The sequence below is a fragment of the Xenia sp. Carnegie-2017 genome, unplaced genomic scaffold (genome assembly GCF_021976095.1).
Source record: "Xenia sp. Carnegie-2017 unplaced genomic scaffold, XeniaSp_v1 HiC_scaffold_4, whole genome shotgun sequence".
Taxonomy (NCBI): domain Eukaryota; kingdom Metazoa; phylum Cnidaria; class Anthozoa; order Malacalcyonacea; family Xeniidae; genus Xenia; species Xenia sp. Carnegie-2017.
Window position 1 is genome coordinate 6,259,925 of NW_025813504.1, and position 20,781 is coordinate 6,280,705.

General features: G+C 34.2%; 1 protein-coding gene and 1 long non-coding RNA gene across 3 annotated transcripts in view; one reads left to right on the forward strand and one right to left on the reverse strand.

The window, feature by feature from the left end:
- Positions 1 to 1,152, reverse strand: part of LOC124455701 — a 5,221-nt gene extending 4,069 nt beyond the window's left edge. For both annotated transcript variants that reach the window (XR_006951989.1, XR_006951990.1), the window contains exons 1-3: positions 1,019 to 1,152; positions 546 to 622; positions 1 to 231 (exon numbers count right to left, since the gene is read on the reverse strand). The exon at positions 1 to 231 is cut by the window's left edge and continues 92 nt beyond it. This is a non-coding gene — a long non-coding RNA (uncharacterized LOC124455701). The remainder of the gene's footprint in view (positions 232 to 545; positions 623 to 1,018) is intronic.
- The window catches only part of LOC124455466, an 8,976-nt gene extending 7,425 nt beyond the window's left edge, over positions 1 to 1,551 (forward strand). The window contains exon 2 of the mRNA XM_047006099.1: positions 1,531 to 1,551. Coding sequence (XP_046862055.1) covers positions 1,531 to 1,551 — 21 coding nt within the window. The remainder of the gene's footprint in view (positions 1 to 1,530) is intronic.
- Positions 1,552 to 20,781: the final 19,230 nt, after the last annotated feature.

Consider the following 20,781-nt stretch of genomic DNA (forward strand, 5'->3'; position numbering starts at 1 on the left):
TTTGTGAAATTTCCAATCACAATCAACACAGACTGGCCAATTCCTACCACACTGACGAAATTTATCAAGCCTGCATGGAGATTCCAAGCAATTGAAGTATGGTGTGCCTTTATTAACTCATTCGCATTGATTCAAGGTGTGAATATGGAAGATCTGTTATTTTCACAAAGAGAATGAAGCTCTTCCACAAGATCAGTCCATTTCCTGGAATTCCCTTTCTCCAAAAGTGCTCTGCAATTGAATATAGGATTCCCTAGCTCTTCAAAACAATGACTTACATTAGAAAAAACTTGACCAGTAAAGAAACTAAAAATTGCTATCTGAGTGAGATTTCTGCAGACAGTATTTGTATACAGAGTATGACTGTATATGATCTGAGATGAATTCAAAATAAAAAAGTGCTCAATATCAAAGTGGATAGAGCAAAATGCATTTCAATAAATGCAGACGCCATTTATAGTTTTACCTAAAGCATTTAAAGCATAAGCAATCATCAAACAAATCAATTATATTCTCACCTAATCTACATATATATTGATACTTACCAATATCAACATCTGTGTGCTTGTGCTCATCATTTACTTCAAAAGCATCAGCAAAGAGCTATCATACTTCTGGTTATCTAAAGTAAATTTACAATGTAATTTGTCATACAGTACCCAACTTGAAACAACATTGACCTTTAGCAGTTTTAATATAAGCAAAAGGTACAAACATGCATGGTAATGTAATGACAGTTTCCTCAGCTGTCTTTTCAGACTACCCATAAGAAACTAAATAGTCAAATCTGCAAAGGACACTGGGCAAAATTGTTTTAGCAATATATGGTTTTAAAGCAGCAACATTGTACTGTAAAGTTTTCATGCACTAAATATATGATTTCATACCATGATGTAGTTTGACATGCATACTACATATTATTTAGCATAAAATTGAAAACAAGAATAATAATCTCAATATACTACAGAAGTTAGTATATTTTAATAGTAAATACAATTATACTAGATATTAACATTACCATTTCGCTTTAGATCTCGACGAATTTCACATTTGTTTGCTCTATTTATGTATTATTTTGTATACTTTCCCATCTGCGCTTCTTGCCGTGACTAAGACGTCCCAGACCTTTGCTGATTGCAAATATTCAAAATGGGCGATTTTAATGGCGGACTAGAAAATTAGACATTTCAAATGTTTATAACTCCCTCGTTATATTATTATTTTTGCTTACATTTTACATTTTATGAAAGCAATAATTGATATGTGTTTAAACTATGGAATGCTAAAATCGATGATTTTTAACGTTAAGTTTTCGTCATAGAAGCACTTTAAATGGTGTAGACAATAAGACATATTTTAGGAGTTATTTGTTTCACTTTTGAGAAGGTACCACAGGATTCACCACAACATTCAAAATAGCATAAAGTGTGAAGTTGACACCAGACTCATTTTAACAAAATTAAAGAACATCAGTTTCAGAACCAAAACAAAAAAAAACATTTTTTGCTACAAAAAAAACAAAAAATACACACGTGTTTGGTGCCGTTGTAAAGACCAAGTTGTTTAGACAACGATTATACTATTTTTATTTTGGTCGAAAGTTTGGAGCAAATCTACAGCCTTTTAAAGACTACTTCCGCTTTTGTCTCTTTACGTTAATTAATTGCGCGATGTTTACAATGCATAAATGTTGAAATCTAAAAAGGCCTAATTTTCAAGAAGTAAACACGCTAGAAAATACTTGTGTTCGGTGACATCCAAAAGTACGTTTTCTGAGGAATTGAAATATATCTTTACTTTTGTGGCCCATTTTTTTTAATGGACTCCGTCGATTTCGACGTATGAGGGTTCCGCGAAGTGGAATATCCTGGTTACTGTTATAGTGAATGCAGCTGACCAGACTACAATCACTCTTACCCTTCACGCAACCACAACGCTGATATCAGCGTGACACAGTGTGACAAGGCTGCAACATTGCAGATACAGGTACAGTCCATCCGAGGACATAGTTTCCACTACCGAATTTCCCTCACATGGCTTTGGTTAACCCGGGCTAGGTTTACAGACACATTACCAAATGTGCCACGAGCTGGGATTGAACCCGCGCCGTCTGGTTTACAGCTCACGCCATTAACCATTCAGCCACTCGCCCTGTTCTACCTTTCACAGCTTGAGAACCTTCACAGTCGACTTTGCATGGCTGTAGATTCGCTCTGTCATAAAGATGCACTCGTTTGCTTAATTCTGTACTGACATAATATTGATTTCGTTTTTTTTGTTATATCCAGAGAAGATTGACATCTTTGGCTTCTTTACTGGGGATAAAATGCTTTGATATAGATTTTCATAGTAGTTTAACTGATGAGGAGGGCATCTGATATCACTAGTGCCATTATAAAGTAATCACCATTTAAGCGAAGAGTGAAGTTATCTGTATTTAGATATTATATTGTAGATTGCTTGTGGGTTGTGTTTTTAAGCCCTTAAACTTTATTAGTTGTGTATGATGGATAAATGTGTTCTTATCTAATTTTTTAACAAATTAGCTCATGAGTATTCAACTAATTCATGTAACTATTCTGTATATGAAGTTCTGCTGCACAAAGTTGTGGAAATCATTCTAATTTGCATTTGCTCATGGCAAATCTCACACGGTCATACTTTGGAAAATGCACATTAAGACTTTGTGACTCAGTTTTATTCAATTTCTTCATAAGTTATATGAACCTACTTCTTAAGGTTTTGCTGCCAGGTTGTAGTTTGTTCTATTTATAGTTACATTATGATTTTTAAATATAATATAGAAAACAGTTTATGTCTGTTAACTATACTATAGTTTACATGCAGATGGACAATACCGCTAAATTAAAAGTTTCTCATTCATTTCCTCTTATAATCTCATAATGCTGCTAATAAATGTTTTATGAGCATTTATCCGCCTCTCACAACTTCATCCGATGTTATGTATCAAGAAGAGGCTTAGCTAGCGACTGAAAAGCTCTCGTTATGTCAATTCAAGGCCATCGAAATATCTCCTTCCTGATTTTCGATTTTTTATAGATTTGCACCACCTTCAGCTTTTGGATATGTTTTAGATAACATAAAAATCTATAAAACGTCGAAGTTTATAAAATTTCTTTGACGTAGTTTTTAAATACTAGGCCAAATGAGATGCCTTAGAAACTTGGTACTTTAATGCTTAGTTTATTATTTAATTTCTGACTGCTCCGCTTTTAATGTAATTTTATGGACAAAATTTATGTCTTGTACAGTCAAGAAATGATTTAATTCATTTCGTAGAAAACGCGAATTAAAACCGTCTTTTAATTTTGTCATTTTGAATGATAAAGTTTAGTCGAGTCTGTTGTGGTGCTGAATGTGGTGCAAGATGCCAAATTCACAAATGTTCTTTGTTCTGCTATGCAAATATTTACTTTAGAGGACAGACACTGCCTAAAAATATTTGCGAACACGCCTTCTGTTTTCATTTATCTTCGTATGCCTTTTGGAAAGATGGCTTGGCTAGATCTCACCATAAATAATTGGTCTGTGCAAATAGTTTTGCTGATTCTCTGTCTAACTTTAGCGTGGAAGGCTCTGAAATGGATGAATTCAACACCAAATATAATCGGAAATCAAAATAGCAGAAGATTGGATTTCGCTGAGAGTATTATGGAAAATTTCTCACGTTCAATGGATGGCTTGTCAAATTTGTCGTGTTGTATAACATTAACATCAAAAGAAAGTTTATCTTTTCAACATGTTCACGATGCTTTAGTATTGTTAGTTAAACGTCAACCAATGTTACGAGCAGTGGTGTCGACAAACAACGACGGAGAACGATATTTTGATATCAGAACTGTAGATGATGCTATTTCATTATTTGATATCACAAAGTCTGATGTTAAAATATCTGAGTGGAAAGATATAGTATTCAAGTACACCTCTACCGTTCATAATTGCTCTTTGTCATGGAAAGCTGTTATACTTCAGGAAGAGTTCGATTCAACAACACAAGAATATTCAAATATGATAATGTTTGCAATGAAGCATTCAATTTTGATGCTATTGCTTGTGTTCATCTCGTTCAGCAATTTCTGAATAACTTGAATGAGATATACAGTGGTGTCACCAATGTGGACAAATATGTAGCAAGTCTGGAACTACTACCTAGCGCACACAACTTGGTAATACATAAAAGCATCGGTCATTCGCTGTTTCATTTCGTTGTTTCACATTTTGGACTTCGTCCAATATTAGAGTTCTTTATGGAAAAAATGATTTTTTACGTTCTTAAGAAGAAACCAATCAACCCATACTACCAAAAGCACCCACCTCCACAACGTAATGACATCCCTTCCGAAAAACCTAACCGGATAAATTTGAGAACATATACAGAGCAAGAAACCAAGTCAATTGTTGACGCATGCAAAGCTAACGGTTGTACAGTAACTGGAGCAATAACGGCTGCAATCCATTTGGCATTCTACGAATTATTAGACGAAAAAGATAAACTGAAAAAAAACACAGAAACAACGTTTGCCATTAACAGTCGGTCCTTTTGTGATCCAAAAGCCCCAGATGACTACCTTGGCTTGTTCCTTTATTCAGTGAATCACTATTTCAAGTATTCCAAAAGTAATCCGGAAAACTTTTGGATTATGGCTAAAGAAAGCACAGCTCAATTGAAAGAGATTGTGAGAAAAAAAGCCTTTGTGAAAGAATTGTCGTTCATGAGCCTTTTTGATACAAACTTGTTGGAAAGGTTGTATTTTCTTAATGATTCTATTTTGAAGGTATGCAGTAATAATCTCTCCAGTTATGGCGTCTTTAAGTTTGATCATCAGAAGAAAGAAGGCCCAATAGTTTACAGCTTGAAAAACTCTTACATATTTCCTGTTGCTCCTGGTTTAGGCACTTTGTTTTTACATTTCCCATACACAATTAATGGAAAGTTAACCTGGATAATACAATCTAGTAGTACATCAATCCCGGATGCCCATGCTCAACAATTCAGCAATTGCTGTTATAACCTTTTAATATCCAAATGCTCAAGTTCAATGAAAGAGTAATGACCTGTGGTAAAAACATTATTATTAAAATTTTTTTGGTCGTATTGTGAAATACTTTGTTTTTGGGGGACATTCAAGCTAATATATGCATGTTGTATTAATATTTTGTATCATTATTCGATTTTCTTATGTCACTTCATCTGAATTATTTTCATGCTGTCAATAAAAGGATGGTTTCAGTGAGAATTGGATACTTTATGTACTTGCAATTATAGATTTGTACCTATTGGAAAAAACATGCACGAGTGAGTTTTTGAAAGGCGAGTGCTATCTTTAGTCTTTGAGAAACTCACGAGCGCTTGTTTTCCTAACTGCACAAGAAACTATGCTATTACTTATTAATATTATGTGGCAAGCGTCATTTCCGGCATAATGGCGCGCTTTGATTGGCTCAGAAACATTTTTGCCGGTCCATTCGACCACGGTCCAAAACGTGTGATTTTTTTTGAAGTCAAATGTAAACAAACTTCGTAAAGCTAACAGCAAAACGCAAAATAAACGAAACAAAAAATCATTTACGAATGTGATTCGAAGGAAAAACACTTGGAAAACTGTTTAACTATCCAGACGATACAATTTGAAGCGATTTATTTTTTATGGACGAAAATTAGAAAAGTAAAAGCCATTCGGTAAAAACGGCAAGGACGAGAAAGAGAGCAAGCTTCGTTTCAGGTCAAAGAATGCCATATAATAAACCTTTTAATAACCTCGCTTCCTCGGTCTTTACTGAGAAATATCTGACCTCTGTCTTTTTGTACAAACCTCGCACTACTGGCTCGGTCTGTACAAAAAAACTTTGGTCCAATATTTCTCCGTAAAGACCTCGCGCTCGGTAAATAATATACATGAAATTAATAATATAAATTTTGTTTTGATGACAGCTAACAGCAACAAGGTACTATCTCATTCTACAATTCACTTTTTTTATTTTAATTCTTTTTTATCTTAATTATTTGCACGCTGTCAACAAAATATGGATGTTGTTTTGCACTCCAACAGACTGAGAATTATAATACTTTTAATTTTAAGAGTCTTCATAGTTTACATTGATATAAATGGATAGTATTAACACTTCCATGTAAAGTATAAAATCCTAAGCTTTAAAATTAAAATGATTTCGACCTGTTTCTATTTAAACTTTTGAGAAGTTCGTCGATCGTCCTGTCAATTTTTTGTCATCTTATTAACTAGCATTTCGTCCGTTCTGCTAAACTTTATGTTGATTGGTTTGTTCTTCACCCTTTTTCTTTCGCTAAGCATAAACAACAACAATTTTGTGACGATTGTACGGATATGAAGTCAAGTTTTTTTTGTATAGTTGAATGTGTAGCGTACTGAGACAATAAGAGAAACGATTCCAGTTCGAGACTAACTTTATTCACGTTAGTGGCAATATTTATAATGCACTCTAAAAACATCCTGGTTAAAAAATCCTGGTTGAATGATTTTCAACCCCAAATATGTTAAGTTAACTCAGATTTTGGTTAAAACCGGGTTATTTTTTAGTTCAACACTGTAATGCAGTTCACTGTACTACCAGGATCCAGGTTAAGAAAAAATCAAAATGGCGGCTCACTAGTTTTCGGGACGAAATAGTCAAAATTTGTTTATAATTTGCGCCATTAATGCTTTTACAGAAACAAAAAAATAAAACAAACTTTTTCGGGTGTCGATATACATATTTAGAAAATTTGAGAAGATGCCAATCGTTGGAAATCGCTATTTAAATGCTGTCATTAGTTTAAGGAGTGGGGAAAACAACTAGTATATTGCATTCATTGAGTTCTATAATAACTGGAGCTTTTACATATTTCTTTAAAAAAGTACATATTAAATCTCTGGATATTTACGGATTTTCTGTAATTGAGTTTCATATGAAATTTCAAACAGACTCAAGTCTGCATAGGTTTGGTAAATGAAAACAAACAATATTGTATAGAAATTACTTTAAGTAACCTTTTTGTGATGTTCTGAAGTGCAAGTGCATCAAATACTTGTAAAGTTGTAGCACATTTTGATTTTGTTGTATTGATATATGAATTGGGCAAAATGCAAATAATTATCAAAACACTTATGCTTCCAATGGTGTTTATAATTCATTTGTAGTTTTAATACTTCTACCTTTCTTTTTCACTTTGTTTTGTTTTTCCTATATTTGCAATGAAAGTGCACTATGATTTGAATGATTAACACAGTTTTCACCTCAATAATAAATTTCATAAGCCGTTGGTAGGGCATTTTGTTCTCTGAGTATCCACATCTGGTGTTTTGTTCATACAAGAATGATGAAGTGCAAGTAGCAAGGCAATAAAACCAAATGAATGACATACCTATAGTGTACTTTTATGCTAGAAGCTTAAAAGCTTTTTAGAAATTAGAATATTATTGTATTATATTACCTCTATATCATCAATCTTATGATAAGAAATAAGAAGCAAAAAATTTGGAGAAAAGCTTTGAAAAGTGAAAAACTTTTCTTTAAAAAAGCAGCAATAATGCATATGATAAATCTTCATTCTGTACTCTAATAGGTAAATAAGCTCAAATTTTTCTTAAAGAAATATAAGAAATATATAAGAAATATACAGTACAGTAACTTTAAAGGTTTCATCACTGAATCTTTAATGCTTCAGTATAGTGCATTAAATATTAGTAACATTCAAACAACACTCAACTAAAATATTTTGATAAAGATATGACATGATTTAAACATTAAGTTACATAAAACCCAATGGCTTATACAGTTTGAAGCTTCACATCTGCATTGAGTCATCATCAATCTCAGTACAAATGTTTACATAGACACAAACTTTATGGCCTTCCATTTTACATGTTTGTGAATTGACATTTCATTAAGCATCAAAACACACACAACCTTGCCATCTTTCTTTGGTTCATGAACTTTAACTTCAAAGCATTCAAGGCATCCTTAGTGAATCCATTGTCTCCATCCATAGAATTTGACCACGATCAAATTAAATAACTCTGGATAGGGCAGACAATAAATCAATTATCTTTACAGCATTATCATTTTTTAAGACTCTGCCTGGTAAATAACATCTTCCAGTCATCTTCACTCCTTGATCTTCCTTGCATGTTGTCAGCAAATAGAACATAACAAGCTCTGCTCCAAATCATGGGTACCGTTGGGGCTGATCATTTCTTTTTGATACTTACTCACAGAGCAAAATGTGTGCAGGGTCTTTTTTACTTTAGGGAAACTATTTTGCAAATAAATGGGTAAATTTACGATTTCATGCATTAACAAATGATAGAAAAGTATGCAGAATTTTATAAACAAAAACAGGAACACATCAGTATATTTGGCGTTCAAGTCAGTCTTAAAAAATACGATCTATAATATTTATTTTATGGCTTTTCAAGAGCATGTATAATTGCTATTCAATCGTTGACGGACTAACAAAACAAACAACTACCTCACCTGTGAGAAGCGATATGTTCCTTTTTGTGGAAACTACGACATCCAACAATTGAACGATTGAAGTGTTGGCATTATAAAAGAAATGCCAAAAAAGATATCGTCACAGAATATGGAACTAACCATATCCATATTCTGTGATATCGTGTTTGTTTTTGAAAAATTCTTTATAATTTACTATAGACACCAGGGGGAGGTCGAGAATATTATTTTTCTGCCGCCATTTTTTTGGCATCCTCGCCCCAGTAAAGTTAGCCGCTCTAGTTATTATAGAACTCAATGATTGCATGCAGCTCATGACAACCTCCGAGTGATAAAAACGAAGCACTGGTCTGGACGAACACCATTGATCTTAAATAATTAGTTGAGAATACGTACGCTTCTTTTGATTGTTTGATCATAGCAAACGAAACAACCCCGTGCGAATTCCGAGGTTGGACGGCCACCTGAGATAAATAATGAGGAAAACCCTGTCATCTGAGACTGAGAGCAACTGCTTGGTTAAGCTTTTATGAAATGGGGAAAGAAAAATGGCTGATCGAGAAGTACGAGAACCGCTCGACACTTTGAACTTAGGCAATAAAGTTTTAGTGAAAAAGTCATATTTTAATGTAATAAAGGTTTAGATCAAAACTAGTGATGAGAATTCTAAAGTACAAGTATTTTTCCATCAGAATTAATAACATTAGTAGCTACATTCATCAACGATACAGCTTTTTGTTGCTGTTGAAATTTAAAAGTTAGCAAACAACCATGTGTTAGCTACAATATATAAAAATAATCAGTGTAATTCTAATCAGTGTATTTCTGAACAATTATGATTGTTCTAAGTGTTTTAAGTTATTGCACCAAATACCAGTTGCAATCTCCTCAAGCACTCCATTTTGTACCTGACAGTTATAAATTTACTCATGGAAATCTAAACAATAATTTTGGAATGATTGACCTCTGAAAAATTGACAATTTTGGGAGACTTGTCACGCAGCAAGAGCTAAATAATCGTTTCGAGTCTATGCTTAAGCCTTTATAAACTGTGATGGCAGACCTAAGGGCCTGTTTATATGGAGCCGAGTTACCCGGCTGAGCGAGTTACTCCCTCAACCGGGTTTGACAAAGTGACTGTTTATATGGCACCGGGTAACTCGGCTAGCACTTCCGTTCATTTGTCTTAAATGAAGTTTGGCTATGCTAACTTCGAGTAAAGGCGCGAGATTTTAAAAAGCCTCACAGTTTCGCAGCAAAAATGGAATGGGTGAATATAAAATTGAAAATTATGATATGTATAATGCTGCAAATACAAGGCGTAGTACACATGCGTACCAACAGAGCCAATTTTCTCGCCTCGCCGAGTTACCCGGCAAATGTGTTTATATGGAAAAATTCATCCCGCCCAGCCGGGTAACTCGCTTACACAAACAGAGTTCCCGGCAAGGCGAGTTACTCGGATGTGTCATATAAACGATTCACCGGGAAATGCATTCATTTTATATAAGGGCCGAGTTACCCGGCTAGGCAAGTAACTCGCTCAGCCGGGTAACTCGGCTCCATATAATCAGGCCCTAAGAGAGAATTGTCCTCAAACTAACATTACCCATAAGAGCCTGGTCTTGATAGAGGTATGAGAAGCTAAGAGAAGAACAATTAAATAAACTGACACTTGACTATAAAACACAATATTATATTAAATATAGTTTCGCAAAATATAATTTCATCTCAATTCTAAAATACACTGTCTTCATGGTAAGTAGTCTTTGTCTTAATACTAGGTACAATCTCCAAAAGCACAACACTTTCTCTCAGAGCTATAAATATTCATGACAATTTATATGAGTTTTGAAATGCACGACAACTTTAATAATATACTATCCTTGTAGACAAGTCACACAGGAAGAGCTGAATGATAGAGTCACACTACATGCTTGATAAAGTATAAACTGTGTTCCAGTAAGGGCAATGGAGGATTGATAACTGGGATGCCAAAATTCATATAATTTTGTTATGTAATCTCTAATGGCAATTGATTTCAATAGAAACTAACACAGTAAAACAGGCATTTATAAATATTTGTTCCACCTTACTAGTTATTATCAATCCTCGGCCACCCTCGTATTCGAGACCTGTGTGGTACTTGGCCTGAAACTAGCTTCACCAGGCATCAGAACCTGATCATTATAAAGATCAGTGAAGCTAGTAGAACAGTTAACAACAAACATTGAAATTTAGGAAAACAACCTTCTGAATTAAATATACTTTCAACTCATATAATAAAAAATTTCCATGATTATAACTGATTGTAACCATTGAGCTCTATAAGACCTGGAGGGGCAAAGGGGCCTGGGCCTCGTGGTCAAAAACATGGCGGTAATGGCGGATTTTGGTGGTCAAAACTTCCACTTTAAAAATTTTTTTCAATATTCACTCCCTCCTGATTTCTAATACTGTTTGTATGGACGAAAACAAGTGAGAAAAAAAACAATAACGATACCGACAGCATATCATGTGAAAATAATGCTTCAGCATTGCGTGAAAAACACAGTACAAACACACATCAAAATAAAGAAGATCGACGGTAGAGGAACGCATATTTTGGATGTAACATTTAAGTTATTTTATGACATTTTAGCCTTTTAAAAGTGAAAGTCAAACGGCATTCTTTACTAGACCTGTCAATCTCGTCAAACTTATACATTATTTCATGCTTTTGTGTGTTTGACTGTTTGTCAACAGTTTGGTGCACCTATTTTTCTTGCTTCAAATGGATAAATCTGTGTAAAAATGCTCCTAAGGAAGCGAGAAAATGTTTACTTCAGTCCTACGACATAAGTCAACTAAAAATTTACCATGGTTAACAGACCTGCCAATTCTCCCGGTTTCGCCGGGAGACTCCCGCTTTTGCTGCATTTTTCCCGACCTCCCGACAAAGATACTAAATCTCCCGGTTTTTTTAAAGCTTAGACTATTAGAAGTTTTTTGACATTTTTATTCATCGCATGGAAAGAAATACTCGATGAATAGCATTCAAAACATAACGTATTGTATACGATGAATAGCATTCAAAACATAACTGGGCATGACATTGATTTTCGTTTTTTCGTATAATTATGTAACACAAAATGGCTGCCAGTTAAAATTTTTGTGCATAACACTTGAGGTAATCATTGCCATTTGCCTAATAAATCAATCTAAAAATATGTCGTATACAAGAATAGAAATCTCCAGTTTTTTTGACAGATCTCCCGGTTTTTCTGCATTAATCTCAAGGTTTTGTATTCCTTGGGGTTGGCAGGTCTGGGTTAAGTATCATAAGTGTATTGTCATTACCTGATAAATCTACTGAAAACTCATAAAGAAAGTATGTTAAACTAGAAGAGCTACAAAAAAGAAAAAAATTCAAAACACCATGACACTGTTGCTTGGTAATTTGTATTTTGTAAACAGCTTGGCAGAATCTTGGATCTATTACTGAACAGAACTACATTAATTTTCCATTGAAATTACAAACTTGGAAACTAAAGTGCATTGGTTTCTCTGACAAAAACACTGTCTATTGCTGCATGAAGGCAAAATAGTTATTTGACAGTGTAGGTGAAGAAATTTATCAAGTTCAATAGATATTATTGTGCATTACTTACAGTTTTGGAATTGTGTAATATATGTCATGAACAAGATATAATTTTTCAAAATGCTAACCCTTCGAGCACTACTACTCTTCTGTTTTGCTTAAACAACTTACAGCTACCAATACTAATTATTTATATGTACAAACTAACATTTGGGAATTAAATGATAAACAACTTGTTAAATCTTTGTATTTTACATCAAGCCTTTGAATTAGTTCCTTTTATCTCTTGGTAAAAAAATATTAATGAAAGACTTACAAATCAAGTTTCTCGAAAATAGTATTTTGTACAAAGAAACTAAATAATTGGAAAGGTCACATGTTGAAGACAGACTTTGCTTCTTTGACTAGGTTGCTTGACCATGAGCAAATTTAAATTTGTTTACAATTTGTTTAAAGAATTCTTTTTATTGATTTCTACTAATTCTTCATAAGACACAAAGAATTTCTTTGCCATCTATTTTTGCTTCTTCTACATTCAACTTCATTGTAACCAATGCATCCGATGTGAATTTGTGGATCACCTGGAATCATACCAAGTATGGATTTAATGAGATGAGACAATAATATGTTTAATTTTTCACGCATATTAATGATATAATCATAAGCTACTGTTGAAAAAAAATTTCAAGGTAGAAACAAATCTTAGCACATTGTTAAACACACTGCTTTTATCTTGGTTTTGAAGTAGTAATCTGTTTACTATAACAATAAATACTTCATTTACAGAAACGCTAAGTAGTACTTTAAAACTGTTTGCATAAATCCAACTTTCCAATCCCATTATAATTGTCTACACTTTACACTCAGTCAAATTGAGCAGGCAAACAGTTTAATAGTTATTTTTATTATACAACATATACCATAGTTCTCATTAATTTTGCATGGCACTGCATTCAATTTCAACACAACTCTGTTGTAAACCTTCCCTTCATCTTTTCAAAAAAAAACATGAACAAATTATGCCCCATTTTGGGAGGTAAACTCAATTCAAATCAGGAGAGTTTAGCTTGATGCCTTGATCATGATACAAGATGGATGCAAAACTCGATAAAAATTGACAGCTTCGCCACGTCTGGCGAGCGATTAAGTGAAGAACAAACAAGACTGGACCAAAATAACTTTAAATTAAAACTTAGTAGTAGAAACACTCTTCAAGTATCGTGTTAAAAACAAAATAGTAAAACTAATACTGTGCTACTTACCGGAGTCAAGAAATGTTCCCTTTTCTGTCGCTATTTCAGCATCCGCAAACCAAAAGTTGGCAGTTTAATAAATAAAGTTTTAAAAAAGTGTTTATGTTAGGAAAATAAATAGTTTTGATATTTTCTATACTCGCTATCGTGGTGGTCAAATCAGGGTGGGCGACAAAAATTTTATTTCATGAGCCCGCGTCTCTCCGCTGACTTTGACCACCAAAATCCGCTATGTTTTTGACCACGCGGCCGCGCGCTAATAATTTATACTAATTTTGTTGACGTTTCCCCTCCAGTTATTATAGAACTCAATGATTATAACACCGTCAATTGTTATCTTCAAACTCTTTGTACTGACAAAAAGCAGCATAGCTTATTCAAAGAATGCCATTTGGACCACGAAATTCAGTTGATGAGAAAATTATTGCCTGACTGTCGCCACAAACAAATCAAAATATGACATTGTTTACATCATCGATTATCACCAACCATTTCACAGTATTATAGACTTGAATATAACTGTAACACCAAAATCTTCTCTGGAAGAATATGAAAAGCCAGAAGCTTCGAATTACAAGCAGGTAAATACAAAGTCACACATAGTAATACCACGAACGACAATAATCAACCGAACGATAATCGACGATAATGCTCAATGAACTGTAGTCACATGACACGAGCGAGCACCCTTCGGTATTTGACGATAGGTAACGATTGTCAAATTGCGACTTGCAGTTTTCCCGCCTTTTTTACTCTTTCTCGTGTGAACTGTACAAACAAGTACAACTACGAAGTTTCAGCCGCATCAAAAAAAGATTATGGACAATTGGGTTAAAGAAAAACTTGAAGAGTGGAATGTTTCCTGCTTGAAAGATGTTTTTGAAGGTAAATAAATGCAGTGTTTGTATTACTTAGTACTTAGCTTTAGCTACATTCTTTTGTTTTTTAGCTTTTTGTTCTTGAAACGCATGTTTTTCCGAATTGCATTTTTTTAGAAAATATGATTAACGAGGAGGCCTTTCTCATTTTAAACGAAGAAACCTTGAAGGAGATGAAGATTCCTATTGGACCACGAATCAAACTATTGAAAAAAACCAAATTTCAGGTATACCAATGCTATCTTAATTCTGACTTTGGACAGTTGAATCGGTACACGAAAAGCCTACCTAGCAACGCCATAGCAACCGTAATTTCAAACAGAGCAAAAACATCTAAAAGCAGTTTTTTATAGTTTCATTCACATATTGCTTTTTCAATGTCGAGTTTCAAAGTGTTGATAAGTTTTTAAGTACAAACAAACATGAGATATTATTGGCTTTAGGTGTTTTTACCACCTTTTACGAGATTCAAAACTACAAATTGCTTTGAGTGACATAATTTGAAGAGTTAACAAACATGGTTTAAATTCAAGCCAACTCAATATTTTTTTCTTTGCCCGATAACATTACGACGAAAACTTTGAACAATCGTACGACAAAATTCCCGAAACCGTCGGACCTGGATCACAAGTGGTAGTTGAATATTTGGATGCAGCATATTTGATTGCACGAAGACTAGGTATTCTCGTGTCTGACATCGTATATCTTGCAAATTTGTGTAAACTTCACGGTATTAAATATACCAAAAATCTTTTACTTTTAACTGGAAAAAGTGATGATATGCTTCCTGTTTTTCAACAAATTGTTTATGTTATTGTTAGTAAAAATAATAGTGCGCACTTTCTTACGCGGAAATGGAAAACAACCGAGTACTATAGACATACTCATTCGTACGCAATTGAAATGCCGAATGATCCAAAGTGCTCGATCATTTCTTTGAACGATTTGTACAATTATTTCTCATACCATGCCTCAGAATCATATGATGAAGAAGACTTGCATTCTCATGTCGTACTTCGTCACCGCCTTCCTTGATGCCGCTCAAAATATTAATAAAGAAGTTTAATATGCTAACGTGATACTTAATAGGAAATAGTTTTGAAGGACTTAAGAGAGTAATGATTTCTTTATTCCATTGACTGTATGCTTTTTTTTAATGATGTTTAAGATTAGAGGTTTATTATCTGTAATGTCTTTTTTTGGTTAAATGTTCGTTTCTAAAATAACATGAAACATTTAAAAAATTTCATTGGTCAAGAGCTATAATTTTTAAGAGGCCATGCACTTTTTTCATTACATAAACTACGTCTCCCTGCGAGTAATTCTATAGGTAATAGAAAAGTTTTGAGTGCAATTAGGGATGATCGTGCCCAAGTGATTTTTTAAAGAGTAGTTCAAGTCCAATTTAGCCGTAATAGCATAAGAAATTATACTTTAACTCAATAATAATATACTTTGAGGTATATCTTGATTGTATCGTTAAACTCTTTCTCGCTTGGTTACTCTCTATCTTCTCGTAACTGTATGCTGTTTTGTTATCGTCTTTGCATTTTTTGCAATTCTTGAATTTAAAGCGATTGCAGATTGCATTTTTTAAAAACCTTTTTTTATTACAAATGCCATCATGTTGCTTTAAATACAATTACACTTATTCACATTAAACACTAAATTAAATTGAACAATATAAACTTTCTATTGATGCTATTTATTTTATCTAATATAGCCATCTTCAAGTGCCGAGTTTACTTGTCAGCCAAATAAAAACGAGGCAAAGCGTTCAGTAGCAGCAAATCAGTCTATATTTGAGAGCTGTGGGGCTCAAACTTTTCAACCGAGAAAGAAACCCAGGAATGATTTTGTAAGAATTAGCACGTGTAGAGCAATTAAACATCAAACACACTTTTTTATCTTTTTATTTTTTAAAGAATATCAAATCGATTTTGGAAGAGTCCGAAGCTGGTGCTCAAGTGATTTGCCAACTGGATAAGGATAAATTAACCAGAAAAAGCAGAATCAAGATGGTTCAGATACTAGTGGCTTACATAATTAATCAGTTTGGAGAAAGGTTTGTGAAAATATGAAAGACTAAATTCACCACTTTTACTGCAACATGCAAGTCTACCTATGATGTCATTGTAACAGTAAAAAATCGTAAAAATAGAAAATCAAAGAGTTGTACAAATAAACACAATAGTAAAATGAGATTTTAGCAATGAAGCGTCGTGTTCGAGAAACATGTAAATGTTTATGCTTTTTAGAAAAAGGTAAATTTTTTAGAGGAAATAAGCAAAATGTTTCTATGAAATTATTATAATGTGAGATTGAAAATCCGAAATTTGACATTGTTTACATTTTCAATGACGTCATAAGTACACAAGCACGCTACCGTAAAAGTTATGAATTGTTCAACATCTATAGTAAAATTTAAATAATTCAAAAATACAGGCCTCATGCAGACAATAAAATCCAAATGGCAAAGGCAGTGGTAGAGCAGTTCCTTTCCTTAAAAACGAAGAGGGTCAAGGATAGGTACGGGTTTCTCATTACGTTTAACTTTTGATTTGGAATCAAATGATGTATTTTACAAATGTTTGTTTCTTTCTTGTACGTGATCGCTTTTTCAATTTTTAGGAAGCTTGGTACACGCCAGGAAATGGAATTCATTCTGCTACAGGGTGGTTGGAAGAACGGCTTAGAAATTTTAGGAGAAAGAGCATAAAACACCGTCAGACTGAGCAAGAATTTGGCTCAACTTCAACTTCTTTAAAACACTTGGCAAGATCTCTACCAGGTTAAGTTCGTCTATTAAAAGATATTAGAAGTTTATTTGATGGTGCTTGTAGAAAATTTGCTTTTTATTGAAAAGAGCCAGTCTTAAATGAATCTGACCATGCTGGAATGAAGCAGTGGATGAAAGACAACTGGGAGCCTATCTCAACCCTAAAAAGTTATATGCAGAAGACCGTCTTAAATCGATCAGAATGGATTAGAAAAACGCCACAACTTACTATACGAGAGGTTATGAAAGAATACCCTCGTCTTTGATGTCTCTGGCATGGTAAAGAAAATTCTTAAACTTTCTTTCGTTATACATCATCTTGTACGGCTAACCAAATGTTTTCAAAATATATTCAGGTTGAAATAGACTTTGCAACATTGTATCCAGATGTCGCGAATAATCTTTTTCTGCGATTTACACCAGACACAGTAGAAAAAAATTGTTACGCAGATACACAAACAGAAAAATGGACAAAATACTTGAATATTGCAACAAGAAACCTGAATTCCGGTAAAAATTGCAAAAACGGTTACATGATGCATGAAACATATGTGATACATGAAATGCTTTCTTCATCTAAACTCCAAAAACACTGACTTTTATTTATAAACTACTTTATAGATGAAGAGAAAAGAAATGCTGCGATCGGTCTCCTTCCATGCGTTTTCCTACTGGAAGAAAGAATAAAGAAGTGTACAACTGATGAAGCATTATGTGTTTTTATCGATTGCCAACCGGTATCCATCAAAAATCTTTTTGTTTGTAAATGATGATCGTCCAGGTTAATAAAGTCCTGAGAAGGACTGTTTTTGATGTTGTTGACTGACGTTTCGACAACCTTAGCGGTAGTCATCTTCAGAGTCAAATGAGGAGTAAACGTCAGGTTAGCCGTATTTGTTGTCTGGTTCTTACGTCATTGTATTGTGTGTACAGGAAATGTGCAGGAAATGTGTATTGTCATTGTGGATTAGTGTGAAGTGAAATATTTTATTTTTAGTTGTGATGTGTGATTTAGGTGTGACGTTTTTAGTTGTAGTGTGTGGGTGTCAATTGTGTATTGTCATTGTGAATTAGTTTGAAGTGTAATGTTTTTAGTTGATCGTTTGTTTGTATTGTGAATAAGTCGTTTGTAAGGTGCCGGTAATTGCTGTGATCTGTTCAGGGTTTGTTCCAAGTTGGTATACCAACTTTCTAATGTAAGCCGTTGTCTGTAGTCAGTACTGTAAGTGATGCATTTTGCCGAGTCCCAGTCAATGTTGTGCTTTGTGATTCGGTGATGTTCGGCAATGTGATTAGTTTTGTCTTGTTTCTTAGTAGCTCGTTTGTGCTCAGTAAGTCTTATGTTTAAGTTCCTGCCAGTTTCCCCGATATAGGAGGCGTGGCAGTCGGAGCAGTTTATTTTGTAAACTGCACCTTGTCGTTCGTTGGGTTGTTCTTTGTCCTTTATGTTCGTTAGTACTTGTCGTAATGTTGTGATTGGTTTATGTGCGACACGTATGTTGTATGGTCGTAAGATACGCGAGATAGTCTCAGACGTACCTTTGATGTAAGGTATCGTTGCTGTTGTCACTGAGTTGTTCGTTTCGTTGGGTTCGTTGGGTTTGTAAGTGTTGCGTTTGATAAAGTCAGAGTTATAGTTGTTTTGTCAAAACACGTTTGAGATAGTTGTTTTCGTTTTGTAGAGCGTCCGGTGAATCACATATGATTTGTGCACGTCTTGTTAATGTTCTGATTGTGGTGGCTTTGTGTGATGTAGGGTTGTAAGATGATTCGTCTAGTAGTCGGTCAGTATGTGTTGGCTTGCGATAAACTGTTGTTCCTAGTTTTTGATTGTCATGTTTTACCAAACAGTCGAGAAAAGGAAGAGTTCCGTTTTCTTCGACATCTTTGGTAAATTGTATGTGGCTGTTCTGTTTGTTGATGTGAGTATGGAAGTCATCAATCTCGTCTGCATGTAGTGCTGTGATTGTGTCATCTACGTAGCGAAACCAAAAAGGTAGTGCATGTTTGTAAGTCATGAGTGCCCGTTCCTCTATAAAAATCTTTTCATAACTTATTCACAGTACCTAATACAAATTTGTCAAAAAAGCACGGGCGTCAATCCGTTGTTTATTGAAGGGGACCATATTTTTATATTTTGTCATGCCATCCTGATTTCTTTTAAAAGGGAAATTGTTTTGAAAAGAAATTAGACTGATGTATGAGTACATGAATATGTCCCCCGCATTAAAGCAAGATTGCTGCCATTGCAAAAAAAAGATATAACAAAACCATGCATTATTGATTTTTGGTACTTTATATCATTGTCTCGTGCTGTTGTCAGTAAAATGTTTGAAAACATGAGCATTTTTTTCTGAGAAAGTTTTCCTTAAGTCCTATGAAACAGTGACAACTATAAATTATTTAAAAAAAGATGAAAGTCAATATATGCATGAACTGTTTTGCACAAAATGCTAGATCATCACCATTTTCAAAAATTTCGGTACTAGCTCTGCATATAAGTAGTCGCATAATGAAACTCGTGTATTTGATGTAAAAGTCTCAAGTCTACTGTTTAATTGTTTTTAGGTCGGTACAAACATACCTAAATATTTAGAAACAGCCTCAAGATGGCCGTTTGTTTTAGCAATTGGTAGTCGATGCAGCCCAACGCAAGTGTTCGTTATAATCGAAAACCAGGGCATGGAGCAGCCTAATCTTGTGAGGGAAATTGATGTTTGCTTTAAACTATTTTACGTACTTGATGTTAATTACCCATGGCAGAGCTGTTCGTCGTGGGAGTTTATACAAAAAGTTTTGTATGGCATTGAGGACCATGGAAAACAGAAGACTACACCTGCTGTTGTTGCAATGAGAGCAACGTTAAAGTAATCAGACCATTGACCTTAAAAATATATTGATATGAATCTAAACTTCTCCAGCTATTGCACCAGTATTTCAATGGGCGTCAAAAAAAAGTGCGAAAGAAATTTTAACCATACTGTTGAGAGAACCAGATCCAAGTCTTCACCTGATTTAAAAAAAGTACGCGTAATTATTGAAAGGTATAAGATCAACCAAATCAAATATTATGTAAAACTAGCAGATATTTACTGCATGCACTCAGCTTTCACATCGCAATTCTTTTCCAGACTATCTTACCATGATTTTCCTACAATAATGACAATACTTGTTCGGTAGTTCCTGCTTCCCATAGGAACGTTAAAAGACTAAATAAAATCTCAAGGGTATGTTAGAACTAAAAAAGTACAATATTGCGCTTGGAGGAGATAGCTGTTACAGAAACACCTAAGTCAGATTACCATAGGGTGATGGACGAGATAGGTGGTTTACGTATAGAGCTTTCTCAACAAGTGATATGCCTAAAAATCGAGATCAAGCAAAGTACATCAAATCTTCCTCTAAAGCAAGTGGTATCAGCCACCTTTACTCTCCGGCTATTTTATTAACTCAATGCAAACGAGAGCAATTACAGCAAGGTGAGAAGATGTTTATTAGGGAAGTAACTGGTGCTCCTGCACTACGTTGCATTCTAGCATATGATTGGCAGTTAGAAGACCTGATCACGTTCTCCTCTGCCCCAGAGTCCTTCAGCGTTTTGGATGTTGATCCAACATCCAACCTAGGACAATTCAACGTCACAGTTACTACCTACAAGCATCACAAAGTTTCTGAAAAAACATAATCCATGTGAGCGGTATACTTCATTTTATACTAATAAAACGGATTAATGTGGCCGTCGTCTATAATTTCTTTATATTTTAGCGTTGTATTGTATTCCAATGTTATGTCCAAGTG